Raw genomic sequence first — 24,772 nt, forward strand, 5'->3', positions numbered from 1 at the left:
CAAAAGAACAGAGGTCATGAAACCCTTCTTTTCATCTACAGTTTGAACAAATGGTTTATTGGGGTCAGCCAATCCCAGAGTGGGTGTGGTCTGCAGAGCGCTCTTTAGAGATGTCAGGTGTGCGCGGACCAACCGCAGCATTGACTGCTTGCAGCTCTTGGACAAACCTCTACTCATCGGGCTGGGACGGTTTTCTTCCCTTCTTAACTGGGAAAATAGGAGTGCGCACTGGAGAGTCCTGGCAAGGGACAATTACACCTGCCTTCAACAATGAATCAAAGATTGGTCTTATACCTGTGATTGCTTCTGGTTTGAGTGGGTACTGGGTCTGTTTAGGCCTGAAATCTGATTTGGGGGTGATCACCACTGGTTCAGCATTCTTTATTAGGCCTACATCATGTTTACCCTTCACCCAAATGGAATTTGGAACTCCTGCCAATTTGGGGTGCACCTCTGCTGGAGTTATGCCTGTGGAAACCGAGACAAACAGGCCACTATGGCTGGGGTCCCCAGGACCCTGGTCATCAGTGGCTAATATTACGCTGCGCTTAACGTGCACACACATACTGTAGCATGACTTTGTTTGTAGACCCCAAGCTTTTGGCAAAACAACACACTAGGGTCCTCTGTTTTGGGACCATTCATTGCCATTGACTGCGCACTTCTTGACCCATTTCCCACGTCTTTTCAATGGGCGGCTCATGGCTTTGCTAACGAGACATGGGGTATAGAATTAACGATGTCAAAGAAATCATGCTGGCAGCAGCCGACCTCAGAGTCCTCTGACATGAGGCCGCGTATAACATGTTTGAGAACACTGCGATGAACATTGATGCAGCTGTTTGGACAACGAGTAAAATGGACCTGCACAGCGCAGTAATGTTTAGACCAATATGTAGTTTTGAGGGTCAATCTTTCATGTTCATGGGGGTCTGCAAACCAAGTCTTTTCAAACTCTACATCTTGCCCTTGGTGAACATGTGCTGTGCAATGCAAATCTTCCTCTTTCATATAATCTCTGTCAACTGATGAGGTGTTCAAGTTTGCGAGCTGTACAAGGCGTTTGGGAGTTTGTGTGAGTTGATCTGAGCAGAACCGCCAGACATACACATACAGGGGGCTTCCAAACCCATACCGCACACCACACATTTCAGTTACTTCAATAGTTAGTCCATCTGGAGTGGACGTGAGATTTACTCCTAATTTGCACATTAAATCGTGTGCTAACAAATTTACTGGGCATGTATGTCAGATAAGGAACAAGTGGGACGTAACTATTCCTCCCTCGCTTTTACACAGGAGGTTGACTGAGAAAGTTTCGGTTACAGGTCGTCCTGAGATGCCCATCGTCTGAATAGAATTTGAGCTGAGCGGTGGGTCTACTGGAGGTACCCCATGTTGTATGACTGAGTGTCCCACTCCAGAATCTACTAAAAAAAAAAAAAATCAACACATGCCCACATACAGTGAGGGGCATACAAGGGAGTTTAGAGAAGGGAGTAGTTGTGTATTTTAACAAACTTAATGCAACTTCAGGTGTATCTATCTGGACTGGTGTATCGGGCGGTTCTGTGTAGTCTTGCTGTTGCATGCAGGTGCTGCTACTAATGTGTTTAACGTTATGTGAATGTTCCTGTGTATGTGTATCATCAAGTGTGTGTTACCTCCCCTGTTCTCTGTGTGGGGCCCGTTCCCGGAGTCCGCCCGTCAGTCTGCTTTTGCCTGCTACTGTGGGGACAATCTCGAGCAATGTGTCCCTTCTGATTGCAGTTGTAGCAGGTTGCGCCTTTTATCCAGGACGGGTCACCCCAGGTCATCCTGCCTCGGCCCCTACCTCGACCTCTTCCTCTTTGTCCAGGCTGAACAGTCTGGAGAAGAGTGAGAGTGGCGGCATGTAGGTCTTGGTCTCTTTTTGTTGACTTTGTCTTCTCCTTCTCTTTCAACAGCCTTTCTGCATGCACAGCATACTGCTCGATCTTGGTGAGGCTCAGGAGTGCCCTCCACTGCAGCCAGGTTCATGGGCCTGGTCAGGCCACTGTGTTTCTCATGTGTGGCGGTGAGACTGGCGAGAAACGCTGACACCACTTCACCATCTTCTTGCTTACACATACTGATCTTAGTCATGTCTATGTTCAAGGGAAAAGCTTCGATCAGACGAACACAGACAGCAGTGAAAGTATTTCTATACTCACTATTGCCATCTGCTGGTCGGCTTCTGGCCACTCTCTGGAAGTCTTGTTCCAATCTATACCCATCTTGGTCATGAGTAGGCGGCGAAGTTCATGGGTGGTTGGTCGGAATTCTCTGCAAAACATCAACAGTTTGTTACCAAATCTCTTTCCTCCTACCTCTCTCACATTGGGAAGAGAAGCCATGCTTTCCTTCATGTCAGCTGTCATCCAGGGTCTGTGGACTAGAAGCACGCTATCAGCTCCAGCCACTTCCACCATTGGAAGATGAAGAACTTCAGACTTTAGGTTATGGCCTTGTGGACCCACTGGTGAGCATGTGGTCAGGTCCAGGAGGGTGTCTCTTCCGTCGCCATATGTAAGACCGGATCTCATGTGTGATGGAGAAGCGAGGAGAGGCGCTGATGCTGGAGGCGGCTGGTAGGCTGGGAGAGATTCCAGAGGCTGAGGTTTTTTTTTTTTTGGCTTTGTCTCGACTTCTCCCCCTTTCTGTGGGTGAGGCATTTGTGGGAGTGATGCTCCGCCTTGTTGAGGAGGCAGTGTGTGTCAGGGTGGTGCGGCAGACTCCAGGTCAGGGTCCAGCTGAAATTTCAAACACTGAGAAGAGGGTGAGAGCCCTGCCTGTCGTTTCTCTCTTTTGTACTCTGTCTTAAGTGTTTCTTCTTTCCATGCAGGAAATGCCCACCAGTCCCCTAAGAACTTAACATTATCTGCAGACTCTTCCCTTCCGTTTCAACTTTTCTTCTAACTGTTCTGTTTGCCTGGGACTAAAACTGCCCTTCTCAGGGAATCCTAAGTCCTTTACCCATATGTCAAACTGTGCCAAACAATCCTTGCCATGCGAGGCTTTCATAAACTGGATGTTTGGGCTGTCATAGGAACAGCCAATTCTTATTATAGCACATGTAGCCTCAGGCTTACTTGCTTTTTTTCTTTTCTTTCCCCAACTTACCGTTTCTGTTCCCCATTGTACACTGTTATATCAATAGGTTATGACAACAATGGCTGAGTTTTTACTAGGATCACAAGAAGAATAGGTTGGACTATGTCCAAAAATGCAACACAATAATCCTTTCAGTATGTTCTTATTAGTAAACAATTTCTGACATTTGCCTTAAACTAAAGTAGGTGTCATTTAGCACAACAACCTCAAAGACAACTCACGCATGTGTGCAAAATCTATTTCTCGGTTTCAGAATTTGGAGGAGAATAGTACTCTGTTAATTTATCAATATTTTGCGTGCACACCGGTGTGTCTTGGCGACTTCATGATCGAACCTCTCTATCCTGTTCCTACGATGGGCCAGTTGTTCACACAGAACAAAGGGAGCAAGATTCAATTCTTTCCCAGTTATGAATCGCTGAACGTGAATCCATCGAAACACACCCCTTTACTTCACTCTCTCAAGTAGGTGAGCCGTTACCCAGTCGTCACTTAGGCGGATAATTCTCTTACGCAACCCAATAAACTACTCGCGGTTTATTGTCTCAAAATTGTGTTTTATCCGTTTCTGCAAACATATTGATGGTACCACAGCTTAGCAGTCCTCCTTGGCTAGGACAAATTTCTGTCCGTCTCTTGTATCAGTCTTTTTAAATACTGTTTCCACTAATTTCTTTACACAAGAATGCAAAGTTATCACTTACTGGTTCGGTGAGCCCTGACGGTCTGGTCTCTCGTCCGAGTTCTCAGCTCCACACCGTAGCCTTGGGAGTGTTTCGTCGTCTGAGGATCAGATGCATAGGGCCCACCCAGGGACGCCAAATTGTAATGGAAACTTCTAATGAACACTTCAGAACACTTAGCAGTTGTCTTTTCAGTTATTTATTATAGTAGATCATATAAAACAGATATATAAAATCGGAAAGGGAAGAAGAAGAAAAGAAGACACCACTTCAGTGATGCCGAGAGTACGCGCACTCTGAGTTGTATCTTAGTGACTGTTATCTATTGTACTCTAAAGGCATTCGCTTACTGCTCACATCTGTACGTGATTGGCTCAAGATTTTCTATGAAGCTTTGCTAGGGCGTGCTCCTGGAATGCTCTGATATGTGCAGGCAGATGCGTAGTTAGGGAGAACTCAGGCACCCTGCTTATTACCACCAAGGCCACAGAAAGGCGATTACAACATGGGAAAACAACTTTTCTCAGTACACTAGGCCACTTGAGCTCAACACACAGAAACAAAGAGAATAGGAATGTTCATTCACTAAATTTCCTTCACAATTCCATTGCATTTTCCCAGAGTTATGGCATAGTTGCCAGTGGGGGACATTGTGCTCTCAGGGAACTCTTGTTCTTTGGTCTGACCTGATCACAAGCAGGACTCACGATCTCCCGGTTGAGAGGCAGACATGCTGATCACTCGGCCAACTCGCAGAATTGTTAACTAAAGGGTTACTTACATTTACATTCTAATTTTTGAGTGGTCTGTTTTAAGGTGCATGTGTAATCATTATAACAAGGTGCTAGTTTTTTCTTTCTAATCATTTTTCTTTTAAGTGGAGCCACATTCTGTAAAGTATTGTGGAGTGTTGACTCTAAGCATTCAGTTGCCTGATTAAGTTCTTTGGGCTCTGATGATGAGCCAAACAAATTTGATATCAACTTGCGCGAGAGCGAGGCTGCGCGAGAGCGGGCTGAGAGGCTGCGCGAGAGCGGGCTGAGAGGCTGCGCGAGAGCAGGCTGAGAGGTTGCGTGAGAGCGGGCTGAGAGGTTGCGCGAGAGCAGGCCGAGAGCTACCTGCGGGCTGTGTAACAACAACAAACGCGATGCCCCCGAAGAGAGCTCCTACGGTTGAGGAGATTGACGACATCAAAAAAATCCCTCGACTTTCTGGGTGAGGAAATCTCTGCTGTCAGGATGCAGCAGAAGACCATCCTGGACCTGGTGGAAGAGGTCAAAGTTCTGCGGCTGCAGAACACGGAGAAGGCAAAGAGGATCGCCTTTCTTGAGAACCGAGTGGAGGATCTGGAGCAATACACCCAGATAAATAACATCATTGTGACCAGACTGCAGATTAAACCCTGGTCATATGCTGGAGCAGTGGCAAGAGGAGACGGAGAGGAGCAGAACGAGGAGGATGCTAACTCTGTGGAGTAACAGGTGATAGCATTCCTGCACTCCAAAGGGATAGAGGTAAAAAGCACAAACATTGAAGCATGTCACCCTCTCCCACGGAGAAGCAACACACACAAACCGGCTTTAATAATAAGATTTGCCAACAGAAAGTATAAAATGCAACTGTTAAAGCAAGGGAGGAAACTGAAAGGCTCAGACGTTTTTCTAAATGAGCACTTAACCAAAAAAAATGCAGACATTGCAAGAAAGGCGAGACTCCTGAGGAAACAGGGGAAAATCCAAAACACTTGGACACAAAACTGCAAAATATTCATAAAGCTGAAGGGATCTCCAGAAGATGCCAAGATCCTGGTCATCTGAGATATTGGGGAACTGGACAAATTCTGAGGGAGCCAATCAAAGCAACTAACAATCATGACACAAGGACGGGACACTGGACACAAGAACTGGACGCTTTCCTTTATACTGAGCATAAAACACAAGATATGGAAAATAATATTGATCCGGAAAATAATCTTTTCAGCAACATCAATATCAGCTGCCGGTATTACACTGAAAATCAATACAATGCAATGATCAGAGAAGGAAATAAGATATAAATTATTCATTTCAATACCAGAAGTCTGTATGCCAATTTCCATAAAATGAAGAAATATCTGTCAGTTCAATACTCCATTCAATATAATAGCCATATCAGAAACTTGGATCAGTGATGAGATGGGAGTAGATTTTGAGCTAAACGGGTATGAACTTAATTATATCAACAGAGAGAACAAAAGAGGAGGGGGAGTGGCAATATATGTTGATAATAGTTTGGAATATAAAATTAATAATAAAATGACGGTAGCTGTTGATGATTGGATGGACTGTATTACAGTAGAAATATGTTGTGGAAAAAATGAAAAATATAACGGTGAGCTGTATATACAGATCTCCTGGATCAAGCATAGAAGTTTTTATAGATTGGATGGAAAGTATGTTTATAAAATCAACACAGAAGGTCATGTACATCTGTGGTGATTTTAACATCGACCTCTTAAATCATAAGAAACATAAAATGACAGAAGAGTTCATTAACTCAATGTTCAGTATGGGACTGTATCCAACTATTACCAGACCAAGCAGGATCACTTCTCACAGCACCACTTTAATAGATAATATATTTACTAATATCCTGTCAAATAATATAGAGAGTGGACTACTATTAACAGACATCAGTGACCACCTACCTATTTTAATGTATATTACTGTAATTATAGCAAGAAAAAGGATACTAAAAATTATAAATATATAAGAGTAAAAACTGAAGAAACCATGATTGCACTAAAAAATGACTTAATGATACAGGACTGGAATGTAGTTTATAAAGAAAAAGATGTTGATAAAGCATATGAGGAATTTTTAATAATATTCAATGAACTACATAATAAAAATTGTCCTATAAAGAAATACAGTAATATACAAATAGTCCGTGAGTCACCAAGGGGCTACAAAATGCCTGCAAAAAGAAAAATATATTATACAGACAATTCTTAAAGCATCGAACTATAGAGGCAGAGGAAAAATATAAAAAATATAAAAATAAATTAACTAATATTATGAGGCTATGTAAGAAAGACTATTATAATAAATTAGTGGAGAAAAATAAAAACAATATTAAAGGTATATGGACTGTACTAAATGGTATTGTGAGAAATGGATCCAAAACTACAAATTACCCAGAGTACTACACTGAAAATGACAAGACCGTAAATAATATAGAGGATGTGGTGAATGGTTTTAACCAATTCTTTGTAAATGTGGGACCAGATTTAGCAGCAAAAATAAAGGAACCCGAGATAACACAATGTGGGGACATAGAAGATATGGGGGACAGAAATCCAAGTACAATTTTTCTAACTGCAACTGATGATGAAGAAATTATGCAAATTGTAAGAAAATGTAAAAACAAAACCTCTGCAGACTGGAATGATATAGACATGTTAACAGTAAAGACAGTTATTGAGGGAATTGTGAAACCACTCACCCACATCTGCAATTTATCTTTTCAATCAGGTACATTTCCAGACAAAATGAAAATTGCAAAAGTGATACCATTGTTTAAAACCAGAGATAGACACCATTTCACAAACTACAGGTCTGTTTCTTTACTCCCCCAATTCTCCAAAATACTCGAAAAACTTTTTTCAGATCGACTGGACAAATTCATTGAAAAACACAACCTCCTTACGGACAGTCAATATGGATTCAGAACAGACAGATCAACATCGATGGCACTAATGGAACTAATAGAGGAAAGCACAAACTGTATAGACAATAAAAAAAATAGCAATTGGAGTATTTGTGGACCTAAAAAAAGCATTCGATACCATTGATCATAGTATATTATTAAGTAAACTAGAAAAGTGTGGTCTTAGGGGAGTTGGGTGGAGCTGGCTGTCGAGCTATCTAAGAAACAGGCAACAGTTTGTGCAGATAGGTGACCATAAATCTGATTTCATGATCTTTACATGTGGGGTACCACAGGGGTCAATATTAGGTCCGAAATTATTCATATTATATATCAATGACATATGTAGAGTTTCGCAAGTACTGAAATTTTTGTTTGCAGACGACACCAATATTTTTTGTTCCGGTGAGAATTTGCAGCAGACTTTGGAGACAATCACAACTGAAATAAATAAACTAAAACTATGGTTTGACAAAAATAAATTATCATTAAATCTAAGCAAAACAAAGATCATGTTGTTTGGGAGACACAAAATAGATTGTAATGTAGAATTGATAATAGACAATACTAAGATAGAAATGGTACAGGAAATTAAATTTCTTGGTGTGATTTTGGATCATAAAGTCTGCTGGAAAACTCATGTAGGATACATACGAGCAAAACTGGCAAAGTGCTCTGCAATTCTGTGGAAAACAAAACATATTCTTGATTGCAAATCTTTGCATACTCTATATTACTCATTATTTTTGCCATATCTGACTTACTGTGTCGAAGTCTGGGGAAACACCTACAAAACCACTCTGCAGCCGATATGTACAATACAGAAAAGAGCAATAAGGACAATAAACAAAACAGGATACAGAGATCACACAAACTCACTATTCATAAAATCACACATGTTGAAATTTATGGATCTGGTCAAATTCAGAACAGCACAAATAATGTACAAAGCGAGAAATAATCTATTGCCAAAAAATATACAAGGAATGTTTAGTGAGAGAGAGGGGGGATATAATCTAAGGGGAGACCTAAATTTTAAAAAACCAAAGGTTCGAACAAATATGAAAAACATGTGCGTATCGAGCTGTGGGGTGACTTTATGGAACAGACTGGAGACAGAAATAAAACAAAGTGCAAATATAAATCTGTTTTAAAAAAAAGGTAAAAAAAATATTTTTAAACAATTATATAAAAGAGGAAGTATGTTAATGGAGGATGATAAATAGAATAGGGTTGATTTGCTATATTAGAACTAACTTAGTATATGGTATATATGGTATATATTTATTTATGGGGATAGTTTATATATTTATATTTACAGGGTATGTAGTAGATATTTATTTTTGTAATTATATATTTATATAGATATTTATGAAGTGTATATATGGTATGTAGTATATATTTTTGTAATTATATATTTATATAGATATTCATGAAGTGTATGTATGGTATATATTTTTATAGGTGTATTAATGTAGTTTGGATTTCGGGGTAGTTAAAAAGGGGTGGGAAATTAAAAAGTATTGTACTTCTTCCCACTTGTTTTTCGAACAATGTGTGGTGTTTTGTAATGTCTTAGCTCTTTATTTTATTTATTTTTTTAATTTCTCGTTTTCTTTCTTTTGTATGTACAAATAGTTACATTTTTTTTTATGCATGTTCAAAATAAAAAAAATTCAAATCTCTGGGAGGCTATTGATAAAACTTTCTGCAGTACTTGACGTAAATGTACGTTTGGCACAGTAGCATGGCAAGGTGCATATATTATTGCTAAGACGTATATTTTGAATGAGATGAGAGAATGAACTGAAGTCACGTCAGACTGGAAGTGTGACTATATTTTCTGTATTTAATCCCAGTGTTCGTATTCGATCTAGAGTGTGACCACCATTATATGTAGGTCCTATGCCGTTCTGATTAACCCCTACTGAATTTAGAATAGACACAAATGCTGGGTCTTGGGAGTTATCAAAGTGAATATTAAAGTCTCCAATAACTAAGGCTTTGTCTAAGGAAACAACCAGGTTTGAGATTAAATCCACAAATTCAGAAAGAAATTCAGAATATCACCCTGGGGTTCTGTATAAGTAACAGAATCAGCTGGGTAGATTTATATACTGTATAACTGTATCCAGGATGACTAGCTTCATTTAATGCTACATACCCATTTGGTTTCATCCACGTTTCTGTTCAACACAGTACATTAAACTCCTGATCAGTAATAAATTCATTAATAATTAACACTTTAGATGTAAGAGATCTAGTATTCATCATGGGCCCACCTTTAGATCAAAGGTGCTGGCAGTGGCTATACCATCAGTATGATCTAATTTTATGTTAATTAGGTTACTAGAAAAACCTCTGAGTATTTCTACTTTTATGTATTGCTCAGGGAACAGACACAGTCTCAATATAGTGGAACCTGAGTGATGACTTTGTGCAGCTAATAGACAGTTGGTTTAGCCTGTTTTTCTGCCCCCTGGCCTTGGCTGTGGATTGTCACAAGTTGACTAGGCCTGTTCTGAGACTGAGCTATGCTGCAAGAAATAAGTACAGCACCTTCCCAAGTGGGATGGATACTGTCCCGCCCTAACAGGCCAGCCTTGCCTTCAAAACTGCTCCAATTAATCTTAAATATTTAACACTTAAACATTCTCCATTTACCTTGACAGAAAGTGAAGACACCTTGTAAGTCCCAGGAGCATGTGAGATTGGGGGATATGGGCAGGGCTTCCAAGCCAGAGAGTTCAATACACCAGTCCAAATCATTCAGGATTCATATTGGCTCACCTTTTGTATTCATTAGTAGCCAAAGAATGCTCCTCCTGTGTGTTTTTTTTTTATTTTTATTTACAACTTGTGCCAGCATACTCCAGTGTTAAAATGCTCCCATGAGAAATGCGCAAAGATTGCAAGGTTTGATCATAATAATCAGAGTAAATGGCACAGGATATAATGATTGTATAATAATCACAAAAATTGACAACAACAGACTCAACAGACTCTTTACCTGTTGATGTCAGTAATGGGTGGTAGGGGCAGATGGAATTGCAGAAAAGTTTCATTATCAAAATAACAATCAGGCATACAGTCCAAATCAGCAGACAGAATCATAAACGGTAGACAGGCAAAAAGGTCGAGCGAGACACAAACAGATCATCAGACGAACAGACAAAAGCAGAATCCAAAGCACACAAAACTGAAATGCACAGTGTTGTTGCTTTTTAATCACTACTTTGATTGTCATTATGATTGAATGTCCCAAAAATGTATACAAATTATGGCAATTTTAAGGTGAAAATATTTGACAGCTAAAATTAGTGTATCCTTAACTATAAATTTTGTTACCTTTGCTCTGAATTTGCAAAGTTGTAATGTTTAATGAGAATGTACCTGACCTGTACAAGTGAACACTCATCACGTTCTGGCAACCTGCCTGAATTACACACCATTCACTCACATCTTGTGTTGAAGAGCTAAGGCTCTGCATGTGTGTGCTTTACAGAACAGATGACCTCATTCAGAAGACCATTCGGGAGAAGTTCCAGCAGTGCACTGTCCTAACCATTGCCCACAGACTCAACACAATTATAGACAGTGACCGAATACTGGTGAGTGGCACAGAGCAGTTCCACTCCCTGTGTTTTTTTTCTTTTCTTTTTTTCCCCTCCTCAAAAGGCTTTACCTAGTGCCCTAAACTAAAAGACAGCACACAGCTGAGGGACTTTTTGTGTTCAGGAAAAGGGCTATAACAGGGATGTTCTGGGTATGGGAGTGATTTTATAATATGTGGTGGTGTCATTTTGCGCACTGTGACAAATGGGAAGTTTGTGTGATTGAGAACACAGAAGGTGTTTATATGTGAAAATGTAAGTAATAAATGCATAACAATAAATACATCAAAAGATCATGTATAATTTCAGCAAATTTAAACCCAGTGCTATTAGATAATTTAGCACACAGTACAAACTGCATTGATATCCACAGTATAGCGAATGATTTTTTCTTTTCTTAATCATGATGCACAAACCTGAAACTCTATAGCATTTCCAGAGCTGTGTGAAATGAAGCAAAGATGTGCTGCTTGTACTGGTGTTTATCACTTTACAGACCAACAGTCTTTTCTGTTTGGTTTGCAAAAGTGGTTTCTCTCTGCCTAATTACACAAATTTATTAAATTTATTACAAAGAGAATAAAGCATGATCCTAGCAAACAGGTGAACATTTTAGTCACATCTGCTGTGTATTGGGTTTGGTAGTGTGGTTGCATTTAGTTAATATGTTTAAATGTATGTGTAATGTGGAGTAATTTTTTTTAAATCATGTAGCAATGTTTCATATCAGTATACAGTATCAATCAAAAGTTTGGACATGCCTTCTAGTTCAATATTTTTTCTTTAATTTTATTATTGAAAAGACACTTCATGTCTTAATGTAATGATGGACTGTCATTTCTCTTTACTTAGTTGAGCAGTTCTTGACATAATATGGATTACTACACTTGTGGAATAAGGATATTTACTGTATTTTTTTTTTTATTAACTGTTTGATGGTCTCAAATATATTAAGGCAAGAAATTTCACAAATTAATTTTTTTGACAAGGCACATCTGTTCACTGAAAAGAATTCCGGGTGACTACCTCACGAAGCTGGTTAAGCTAATGCCGGTAGTGTGCAAAGCTGTCATCATGGTAAACAGTGGCTACTTTGATGAATCTAAAATATGAAACATTTTGTTTTTTAACACTTTTTTAAACAACTTAATTCATATATTTTACATGTTATTTCATAGTTTTGATGTCTTCAGTATTGTTCTACAATGTAGAAAACAGTCAAAATACAGAAAAACCTATGAATGAGTAGGTGTGTCCAACGTTTTGACTGGTACTGTATAGCAAAGTTTGTATTTTGTATTCATGTTGTATTATCAGGTTGTCTTCTCAGCTGAGCAGCAGGAGTTATGCACATGGCTTTTTAGCTGTCTGAAAAAGTGATCTGGTTCTGTTTTGTGCATATAGAACATGATCTGGCTTAATATGCAATATCTATATACATTGCTGTAAAAGTGTATTTGCCCCTTCTTGATTTATTTTATTTTTGCATATTTGTTACACTTCAGATTTTCAAACAAAATTGAATGCAAGAGAGACACAAAGAGTAAACAAAGTTTTTCAGTAAATTTAATTGATTGAAATCAAAAAGTTCGCCAACACAAACTGGCCCTGTGTGAAAAAGTAATTGCTGCCTTAGTTACTCAATTAGCCAAATTTAATTGATAATTAGGTTCAATTAGATGAGACGCACCCAGTCTTGATTACTGTGAGCCCTGTAAATAGAACAATTCCAGTTATGTGAAATAAACTAAAAGGTTTCAATAAGCAGCATGATGTATCATGTTCAAAAGAAACTCTAGAAGAGATTAGAGAGAAATGTATTGAAATATATTCATTTGGAAAGAGTTACAAAGCCTCCAGCAAAAAAAAAAAAAAAACAGTGAAAGTAATTACCTCCAAATGGAGAAAACTTGAAACAGTGGTGAATCTTGCAGCCTATCAAAATTCTTCCAAGAGTACATCAACAACTCTTCCAGAAAGTTGCAAAAGCCCAAGATGAAAATTTAAAGAACTGCTGCCTCACTTGCCTCAGATAAGTTCAGCGTATTTGATTATTCCAGTATTCGAAAATGGTATCAGTAGAAATGTTTCAAGATGAAAACCACTACTAAGTGGTTATAAAGGCTAATTTCACATTTGCCTAAAAGACGGTGTTGATTCCCAAGCTTTTGTAATAATGCTCTGTGGGCTGATTATTTGAAACTGGACCTTTTCGGATGGCACGGGTATTAAATCTGACATAAAGATAATACAGATTCTACAAAAAGAACATCATACCAAAAATTCAAACACGGTGGTGGTAATTTGATCATGTGGGGAAGCTGGGCCAGTTCAGGGCCTGGGCAACTTGCTATAATTGACAGAACCAGAAAATGTCAGGGAATGTCCAGTCATCAGTCCCTGATCTGAAGCTCAAGTGCAACTGGGTAATACAGCAAGACAAAGATCCCAAGTGTAAAAGCAAATCTACCTATGAGCAAATGAAAGGCTCATAAGGAAAATAATTAAGGTTTTGGAATGGCCCAGTCAAGGTCCTGACCCCATTGAGATGGTGTGGCAGGACATTAAACAGGCAGGTCATGCATGAAAGCCTTCCAGTGTGGCTGAATTAAAGCAATTTTACAAAGAGAACAAGGTTGAAAGTCCTTCGCAGTGATGTCAAAGACTGATGTCCAGTTGTTAGAAGCATTTGGTTGCAGTTGTTTCTGCTAAAAGTGGCACAAGCAACTATTATGTTGAGGGGCAATTACTGTTTCACATGGCTGCTATAGCTGTTTCACAACTTTTTTCCTTTAATAAATGAAATTATCATTTGAAAAGTGTTGTTTTTCCTCAGGTTCTCCTTGTCTTATATTACATTTTGTACAAGGATACAAACCCAAACATGCAAATATATACGAAATCAGGAGGGGCAAATACTTTTCAAGTTTCCAAGATGGCGCTCCCCAGAGGGCGACGTCGCGGAGCTCTCCAAGTCAAGTTACTTCTTTGTCTTCTTTTCTTTCTTACTTTTTTTTGTGCCAAATTAAGACACACTCCGCTAACATTTTCTATGACCAGGTGACCTTATTACAGTTGAGAGAGCGGAGTCATTTAGGACTTTTCGACCAGAGTGTGCTGGAATTCTACCCTGAGCCTAACATGCTATGCTGACTCAACACTAGGCCGGCCTCCGACAGGGAGCTCTCCTGAAAACAACAGGCCGAAGCGGAGGCGTGGCAGACGGGGAGGAGCTGACCGAAGGCTCCGGCGCTTGGTTAGCTGTGGAAGGCTAACCCTCCCGGTAATATTGTTTGCAAATGTTCAATCTCTGGAAAATAAAATGGACGAACTCCACGCTTGGATTTCCACGCAGAAGGACATTCAAAATTGCTCCATATTGTGTTTCTGTGAAACCTGGCTGGGGGAGAGGACACCCGACGAGGCAATAACACCAGATGGCTACATGGTCTTCAGAGAGGACCGATGTGCTGTGGAAAGCGGCAAGACTCGCAGAGGAGGAACGGCCGCCCTTGTCGAACAATCCTGGTGTACCGACTGTAAGATCATCTCAAAATCTTGTTCTGAAAATGTGGAATATCTGACTTTGAAGCTAAGACCATTTTATCTGCCCAGAGAACTGCAATGCATCATTGTGAGTGTTGTGTATATCCCCCCCCGCCCCCGCCCCGCCCCCGCCAAGGAGGAGGCTGCACTGAAGGAGCTACACGGCATGATCACTGAGCATGAAAACACACATCCTGACACTGCCATCATTATTCTGGGAGACTTTAACCATTGCAATCTCCGGAAAAACATGCCTAAACTGCATCAGTTTGTGACTTTCCCCACCAGGGGAAATAAAATACTGGATAATTGCTACAGCAACATCAGAAATGCCTTCTCAGCCGAACCAAAACCCCATTTTGGAAAGTCTGACCACCTAGCAATCTGGCTCAAACCAGTTTATAACAGAAGGCTCAAGACAAAACCAGTCACAGTCAGAACTGTTAACACCTGGACTGAAGGTGCACAGGCTTGCCTGCAGAGCTGCTTAGAGGCCACAAACTGGAACACTTTCAAAGAGGCTACTAATGACATCCACGAATACACAGAGACTGTGAGTGACTACCATACATCAGCTGGTGCACGTCCATATGTGTACCTCCCAGGACTGTGTGTATGTTCCCCAACCAAAAACCCTGGTTTAATGGGGACATAAAACAGAAAATCTTGAAGCGGCGAGAGGCCTTCAAGTCAGGCGATCAGGTGGAGTATAAGAGAGCCCGGTACGGGCTGCAGAAATCCATCAGAGCAGCAAAAAGGGTTCACTCCCCAAAACTTGAAAGCTACTACCTCAACCACAACACACGCAGTATGTGGCAGGGAATCCAGTCTGTCACAAACTATAGGAGAACCACAGCAACCACAGACCCCCGAGATGCCACCCTGCCAGACAGCCTTAACACCTTCTACGCCAATATGGAGACACCCTCAAAAGCCCCCTGTGACCCTACAGACACTGCCTTTCAGGTGACACACACACACAGGTCCTGAAGGCTCTGAAGAAGGTGAATCCCCACAAGGCTGTGGGACCTGACAGAGTCCCTCCCAAAGTTCTGAAGGCCTGTGGGGAACAACTAGCTGGTGTGTATGCTGACATCTTCAACTTGTCATTATCCCAGGCTGTAGTCCCCCATATTTTCAAATCTTCCACTACCATACCAGTCCCCAAAAGACCAGACACATCCACCCTAAATGACTTCAGGCCAGTGGCACTCACATCAGTCGCCGTGAAGTGCCTAGAAAAACTAGTCCTCACACACATCAACCACATGATCCCGGACACTGTCGACCCCCTTCAGTTTGCTTACTGCCCCAATCGTTCAGTGGACGACGCGGTAGCAATAGCCCTACACCACACTCTGCAACACCTGGAAAGCAGCAGAACGTATGCCAGGATGCTCTTCCTGGACTACAGTTCTGCCTTCAATACCATCCACCCAGGCAAGCTGATCGAGAAGCTTACAGACCTTGGCATCCCAACTCCCACCTGCAACTGGATTCTGGACTTCCTGACAGAAAGACCACAGGTGGTGAGAATGGGAGGACAGGTGTCTGCTGAGCTCACAGTAGACACAGGGCTGCTGCCTTAGCCCTAAACTCTTCACCCTGTACACCCATGACTGTGTCTCCACCCAGGACAACACCATCATCAAATATGCTGATGACACCACTATCCTGGGGCTCATCAAGGGGGGAGACAAGTGAGGGTACAGGACCCTGGTAAACAACATTCTTGTCTACAGAGAGGAGAACAACCTCATCCTCAACACAGATAAGACCAAAGAAATAATACTGGACTTTAGGAAGAATCCTCCCCCTCTACAGCCTCTCATCATCAAAGGGACTGAGGTGGAGAGGGCTGACAGCTACAGATTCCTGGGACTGCAGGTTACATCTGACCTGAGCCGGACTCTTAACACCACAGCTACAGTGAAAAAAGCCCAGCAAAGGCTTTATTTCATCAGGCTGCTCAGGAAAGCTGGTCTGAACCACTGCCCTCTCACCCTGGCCTACAGAGGACTGATAGAGAGCATCCTCACCCCAGGCATCACCATCTGGTACGGTAACACCACACAGGCAGAGAGGAAGGCTCTGCAAAGAGTCATAAAGACTGTGGAGAGGATCATAGGGACAAAACTTCCTTCCATGGACTCTATATGTATGTGCAGCGCTGTCGGAAAAGAGCAGAGGGAATCATCAGAGACTCACTCCACCCAGCTCACTCTCTGCTCAGACACAAACACTGCACGTACAACCTGAGGTACAGCAGAGCGGACAGCATCATCATTCATAGAACACGGTTCTTCAACAGCTTCTTCCCTGCCACAGTCAGACTGATGGCAAAACTATTGAATAAGTGTAACAATAACCATTACTACCTCACTTCACTCGTCATATGCAATGTGTGATGTACTATTATCTGTGAAACAGGATTATGTGTCTCATACCCTTTGATAAATGTGCAATATTTTAACTGTGCAATATCCCCACATAACTTTCATTCCCCTCCCAAAATGTGCAATATTTCCATCTAACTTTCCCCTCTTTTAACAATCCAGGACCAGCCCTCAGGACTAGCCTTTTATTTTATTAATGTTATTTAACATTTGCCCTCTTCTTATGTTTAATACTTGTATTTAAAATTTTGATCATATAACCCCCCCCCCCCCCCACACACACACACACACGTATTGTATAGTGTTTCTATATTTTATATTTTTATTATAGTGTTTTTATTTTCTAATCTGTTGACTAAGAGAGCCCTGCACAAAAAATCCAATGTGTCTGAACTGTTGGTTTATGCACAAATGGCAAATAAAAAAAAAAAACCTTGAACCAACCCTTCACTGCACTGTAAATCACTATTTTAAATTCAGGGTTGTTTTAACTGCTGTACATGGCTTACCCAATTCATTTAAGCCTGAATTTTGTTTGAACACTTTGAATTATCTTCTTTGTGAGTAAACACCGAGGAAAACACAGCCATAGTTGATTACACTGGCTCATACTACTTGCCAGATGTGTTCAATTCACTTAAACGCGCACGCACGCACACTTTGACTATCTTCACATTTCATACTTCCCCATAATTACTGTTTGCCTTACACTAACTCCTGTTCTTACTGATGTTATTACAGCTTACTGGCTAACTCACTGCTGTCATTACTGCTGATCATGGTTTGAAAAGCCGATGGTGGATGCAAATATTAATCTCCCTCTGTTTAATTAGACCATAATGGAAGTATTGTTTAGAGATTCTTCCTTAAAATCCCTGACACAAAGTCCCTTGCTTGCAGGTTCTTGATGGGGGCCGCATACATGAATATGATGAACCCCATGTGCTGCTCCAGAATAAGGATGGAATCTTCTACAAGATGGTGCAACAGACAGGAAAGGCAGAGGCAGCATCATTGATGCAGCTGGTAAAACAAATATAGAAAACAATCAACACACATGCATACAATGGTGCTTGAAAGTTTGTGAACCCTTTAGAATTTTCTATATTTCTGCCTAAATATGACCTAAAGCAACATCAGATTTTCACACAAGGCCTAAAAGTAGATAAAGAGAACCCAGTTAAACAAATGAGACAAAAATATTATGGTTGATCATTTATTTATTGAGGAAAATGATCCAGTATTACATATTTGTGAGTGGCAAAAGTATGTGAACCTTTGCTTTCAGTATCTGGTGTGACCTTGTGCAGCAATAACTGCAACTAAATGTTTCCAGTAACTGTTGGTCAGTTCTGCACACCGGCTTGGAGGAATTTTAGCCCATTCCTCCATACAGAACAGCTTAAACTCCGGGATGTTGGTGGGTTTCCTCACATGAACTCTGTATCAGTTATCCTTCTCCATTGGCAGGTTGATGGATGGGGAGGTATTTGTAGGAGCTTTTTGTCCAACTCCACTCCAACACCCCCCATCCCACAGTCTTTTCTATGGATCAGGTTCCCACACTGCAGAGTTAATTCACAGACTTGGCTCTCTGGAGATTATGGCTGAGCTTTTCAAATGCATATCATCTGATACTGCACCACATTTCTTTTGTGTCTTATGAATGCAAGCACAATTGGGAGTACATCTGATACTGTAGCCAACTGTTTTTTGTTTCTCTGTGTTGTCTGGACTTTTTCCAGTAGACTTCATTCTCATTCAATCACTGCTCCAAGTTATAGTGTAAGGTTTTGAGTCCTGCAAAATGATGAAATTAAAGAAAGGGCAACTGTTCATTTGTCTGTTGTGCAATGCTCATGTTTAGAAGTGCTTTGCTGGTTTAAAAAATAAAGGACATGAGAGGCATATTTCATCTTTCAAGATTACTGAAAGGGTCTTGTTCATATGCTCAGCTCTTCACTCACTTGTGCTTTCTCAACTACCTCCAGGCATATATGAACTGCTGTCAGCAAAAGTTGGACAGTGGCCGGACCTCCAGCAAAGAATCTAACCTGGTTATCTTTGAGACTGCTCTGTGAGAGCCTAGTGCTTGGAGCTTCCTGCAGCTATCACACTACATGCATCTACATGCATCTACAGAAGACTCAGATGACATCTGTACATAATTTACATATATGTATTCAAGAATGTATTCACCCCTATATTTTTTCTTTTTTTCTTTTTTTTTTAAACACTGGACTCCTTTAATGAAAAGTCACTTTAAACAACAGAAGATATGTTAAGAGAATAAATATTCTATATCTAGGTAGTAATACTAAACAACAAATCAGGTTCAGATATTTTCCAGCTTATTCAGTTATAGCCATCCATACTTAAGGTTTATTAATTACTAAACAGAAAAATATATATATATATATATATATATATTTTAAATGGGAAATATCTTGTGCATGCAATAAACTTGTAAATCTGTTTGTGAACAGATGTTCTGAAGCTTTTTGTGAAGTGGTGTTTACGTAAGTCTAAAACTTTTTCCTGTTCATATTATGTATAACTGAAAAGGAAGAAGAAACTTGACAAGAACAAGGCTGCTGTTTTTCTGAAAACCAGTTTAGAAACTGAGAAATAGTGACTTACATGCACGCATTTTTTTTTTTTTTACATTTGGAATGAAATCATTCCGATCAGCAATTCTGAACGTACCATTTACATGAAAGCGATCAGATAGATGTGCATGTTTAGTTCCAAGAATACAATCAGAATAGAATTTCTGACATGTGCACAATCCTGCATAGCTGGCTTACTCTCTGCTCTGTAAAGATGGATGTGGTAAGTATTTTAGCCAATCTTGTATTTCTTTTATCTATTTTACTTAAGCAACAATTGGGGGGGACTTCATAGAAGTGCTGATCAGGAGAAGGTGAGCACAAGATAATTTGCTTCGAAATGTTGTCCTGTAGCCTATGGAGCCATAACTTTGCTGCTTATACCGAATTAGTTTCTGTAGGGGAAAATCTGGCTGCCCTAGGCGGGGTTAGCACTCCTCCAATTCTGGCATTAGAGCCCTAACAGTGGGGCAAATGGTTGACAACGGCATAATCGCAAAGCCAAATCTAACGCTAAGGCTCGCCCACAGGAGCACCACTCCTCTCCACACGTCGAACAGGTGTCTCAGCACCTGCTGAGAAATTTGAAAAAGCTCTGGTTATAGGAGACTCTTTTTTTGTTGTTGTTGATTTATTCAGTATAAAAATTATCTTGTACATAATATATAAAATACAAGTACAAAAAAAAACATTAAAATATTGGGATGATACAAGAAAGTGCAAACACTTATTTCCATTGTGGTCCCTAAAAAAAAAAACTGACAATATCAAACAACAACATGTAAACTTAACAATACAAAAATAGTCTAATAAACAATTAACAGGTTATATAAGTATAAAAAAAAATAAATACAACAATATCACAAAAAAAAAACAATAACCATGGTATACAATCGAGAAAAACTCATCAATAAAAAATAAAAACACTAGATTCCTGATTGCTAAGATTTTGGAATAAAAATTGTTTGACTAGACGATTAAACTGACACTTGCTGGTAGCACCTTGAATATGACTAGGTAATTCATTCCATAACAAAATACTAGAATAACTAAATGAAGATTTACCATGAGACTTAACAACTGGTACTTGGAAGGACATGGCACTAGATCTTGTACTGATAGAGTGGCGGTTACGTGTTGGTTCGAAAGAATGGGAGAGATCATTTGGAGCGTTACCATTAACAATATTGTAAACTGTATTATATTTTAACTGATTAACACGTAACTCAACCGGTAACATACCAACTAGTCCAAATTCGTGAGCGCCAATATGTGTTCGGGACGGTACATTTAAAAGATATCGAATAATTTTATTCTGAGTACACTGTAACAGAGTTTTATATTTCTTGGTTAGACCAGTGTACCAGGATGTGCTGGCATAGTCAAAATGACATTGGATCAGTGCCGATACAAGCAATTTCTTGGTTTTCAAATCGACATTCCTTGCTTGTCTAATATAGGAATTTCAGTTTGGCATTTGACTTACTGATGACATTTTCAGCCATGCCTTGTCCAGATAATGATTGATCAAGTTTGGCACCAAGGTATTTCACCTCTGTTTGACTATTCAATGTATTTCCAGCACATTGCACCTGAATGGTATTACATTTACGAAGTTTAAATTTAGATCTGAAAAGTATAGACTCCGTCTTTCCTAGGTGTAATGACATCTTATTATTGATCAGCCGTTCTCTGATCGATTCAAGCTCTGAGGAGAGATCTCTCTATACCCTCAGGACTATGGCCCGACACTATAAGGGCAGTGTCATCCGCATGTAAGAGAATCTTACAGTGGACAGACGATGGAATGTCATTCATATATACAAGGTATAGTAGGGGGCCTGAAATAGACCCCTGTGGTACACCACATGTTATGGTTGCGGAATTTGAGATTGTACCACTAATCTCAACCGATTGTTTTCGCCCTGTCAAATAGGATTGGAACCAGTCTATAGCTGATGCATGACATCCTAGGGCTCAGAGTTTCTGTAAGAGGGTCCTATGATCTACCGTATCAAAAGCTTTTTGAAGATCTAAAAGGACCATGCCTACGTAATGGCCTTTATCTTGTTCCTGTTTGATATAATCAGTCAGATTGGCCAAACAGGTATCGGTAGAATAAGCAGATCTGAAACCGGACTGATATTCATATAAGAGCTTATGAGCTCTGAGGTAATCATCTAATTGATTATAGATGACCCTCTCAAATAATTTTGATATTGTGCTCAGAATTGAGACCGGTCAGTAGTTACCTACATCCAATTTGCTATTTTTCTTATGTATAGGCGTCACCCTTTCCTGTTTTAACTCATCTGGAAATTTACCAGATGTTATAGAAAGGTTCAGAATATGCATTAATGGAGACGCAATGAGCTTGGCGCCATCTTTTACAAATCTGGGTGACATTTGGTCTAAACTGGTAGCCTTGCTCAAATTTAGATCAGACAAGATCTTATGTACCATGTCCTCCGAGACCACTGAAAGTTTGAAACTGTTAACAGGAGCATTAAGTGATCTATAATAATTCTTAATATGGCACCAACCATATTTACCAACAGAAGGAGGAAGCTTGTCAACAAGTGTAGAGGCAATGGTCGTAAAAAATGTGTTAAAATGCTCGGATATTTTGAGTTTGTCAAAACAAATCTCTCCATCAATATTTAGACCAATATTCCCAGCACGGGTTTTACATTGCGATGACGTTCCGAGACTTTTAAAAATTTGCCACAGTTTCTTTGGTTTATTTTTATAGTCATCGACTTTGCTACTCAGATAATCTGATTTAGCTTGTTTTTTCTTATATTGCACCTGATTTCGAAAATATATATATTTGTCATACCAACTGTGGTCCTTCAATTTCTTGTATTTATGTAAACAGCGACCCCTTTCATGAATGAAGTGTAAAATTTCTCCAGTCATCCAGGGATCTGTATGTTGCTTAACTCGAACATATTTAAGGGGTGCTATTTGGTCTATTGGGAAGAGGAATTTGGATTTAAAAACACACCATGCCTTTTCCACCTCTGTACAACCCTTGACCTCCTGCCAGTCTACCTCAGATAACAGATCTTCAAATGCTGATTTGCTGTAATTTTTAAGTGAGCATAGTTTTATACCTTTATGTTCATTTATCGGCATTTTCTTACGTTTACGGGTACAGTAAATAAGTCGGTGATCACTCACAGCAAAATCTAAAACACCTGATTGACTAATCTTGTCCGAATCTGTAACAATAATGAGATCTAATATAGTTGAAGTGGTTTTAGTTTCCCTAGTTGGTGCCTTAATGAGCTGTGACATATCAAACATTGATAAGAAGTAATTCAAACTAGTATACAGTTCATTATTTCTGGATCTAGTAACACTAGTGTCCACATTAAAGTCACCAAGGATAACACACTCACTTTCAGCAAAACTGTCACAGTTCATACAAGATTGTTCAAGTCTGTCAAAGAAGTCTGTACACTTAGGTGGTCTGTAGCATACTCCGACGAGGATGGGCTTCGTCGTAGGGAGATAGATATCTACCCAAACGGTTTCGAGATCACCAGCTACATCCAGACGTGGATTGAAAGCAATGTCACTCCTGATGAACAGATACACTCCTCCACCTTCTCTGTTTCGATTGCGTCATGTCACCAGGTATCCAGGTATTTCCAGTTCAGAATCCAGCACAGATGAGTCCAGCCACGTTTCGGTTATCCCAATCACTGCTACCTTAATATTCGCTGCTAATGTTCATATCTCGTCCAGCTTCGGTAGTAGACTGCGTACATTCAGGTGAGCAAACATGAGACCTTTCGATCGCAGGGGCTTGTATATCCTGTCGGCATAGTCCGAATCTGACTCACTATCGGGTATCCAAATTAGGAGTATCCTGTAAGAAGTAGGAGTCAGAAAACTGAGGCAGCGAGCATTCGGTACAGTACCATGTGTCATCACATCTGCCAAGACGGAAGTATTCCCTAAGTGGCATGTCCAGGCATTTAAACGTTTACATCTTAAGCAGGGGCGTGTCTACAGGGGGACAGGGGTGGGCAGTGCCCACCCTGAGATAAGCCTTGCCCACCCTGATAAATTGGTTGCCCATCCTATAAAAAACGCCTGTGAATATCATCACAATATGCGCGATTTTGCTCGGAGGTGGCGTCTTGTGTTCTCCTTTAAATCCATTTTGCACTCTACTGCTTTCTCATTGGCCATTTCGAAAGGGAAGGGGAGGGGGGGTGCCCTGCCCACCCTATATATAAAAAAGCTGCGTGCGTGCTCGCTCTACGCACATGCGGTAGTAGCAAAGTCAGTGTGTACGGCAGTACTGTAGATTCCGAGTTAATAGTTAACAGTAATACATTGCTTACTTTCCCTTCTGATAGTCATGCATAGGTTTCTCATTAAAAAGCAGACACCCTCACCCCCCGTGCCCAGCACTTCCTCCGATACTGAGGACGTTTCTCAGCCCAGCACCTCTGCCCTCAATCAAAGTTCCCTCAACACCGTGCTAAGCGCTGCATCTTTGTCGGTGGATGCTAACATCGTACATGTCTCTGTTCCCGTTGACGCTAGCACCTCTGCTACAACAGATATTACCGATAAAGATGCATTGCTCTGCACAAACATTACAGGCATACAGTCTTCCGTTCCCCTTGATTTAAACACGGATAGCCCATCTCAGCCCATTCTAAAAATTTATCCAAAACGCCTTTTTGGCCAAACCTACCGGTCATTTAGTGCAGGCTGGTTTCAGTCACGGCCATGGTTGGAATATTCAGTCTTGCAAGATGCCAGCTTTTGCTTTGCCTGTCGCAAATTTAGTTTCAATTCGGATAACATATTCACCAAACATGGGTACACTAATTGGAAAAAGGCTCTGGAAAAAGACGGTGGCTTTAACAAGCACGCTTCCAGCCTTGTGCACATTAGGGCAATGTCCGCCTGGCAGGAGTGTCAATGCCGTGGAGAGACAGGAGAAAGTATCGTTCACCTTCTCGCTCAAACTCAGATTGAAAAGAACAGATACTATGTGAAAAGTGTAGGTGAAGTCATACAATTCCTCGCAGTAAATGAACTGGCTTTTCGGGGGCACACTCACGGGGCTGAGAATGAGG

The 24,772-nt window shown here is 40.4% G+C and overlaps 1 protein-coding gene across 5 annotated transcripts in view; it reads left to right on the forward strand.

Annotated features, from left to right (window-relative positions):
- Window positions 1-19,460, forward strand: part of abcc4 (ATP-binding cassette, sub-family C (CFTR/MRP), member 4) — a 289,814-nt gene extending 270,354 nt beyond the window's left edge. For 3 of the 5 annotated variants that reach the window (XM_060919115.1, XM_060919116.1, XM_060919117.1), the window contains exons 28-30: window positions 11,008-11,113; window positions 17,959-18,084; window positions 19,050-19,460. In XM_060919115.1, the coding sequence (XP_060775098.1) occupies window positions 11,008-11,113; window positions 17,959-18,084; window positions 19,050-19,139 (322 nt within the window). In that variant the 3' untranslated portion in view covers window positions 19,140-19,460. The remainder of the gene's footprint in view (window positions 1-11,007; window positions 11,114-17,958; window positions 18,085-19,049) is intronic. The other 2 variants (XM_060919118.1, XM_060919119.1) reach the window with 1 other exon arrangement.
- The last annotated feature ends 5,312 nt before the right edge of the window (window positions 19,461-24,772 follow it).

The sequence above is a fragment of the Neoarius graeffei genome, chromosome 4 (assembly GCF_027579695.1).
Source record: "Neoarius graeffei isolate fNeoGra1 chromosome 4, fNeoGra1.pri, whole genome shotgun sequence".
NCBI lineage: Eukaryota > Metazoa > Chordata > Actinopteri > Siluriformes > Ariidae > Neoarius > Neoarius graeffei.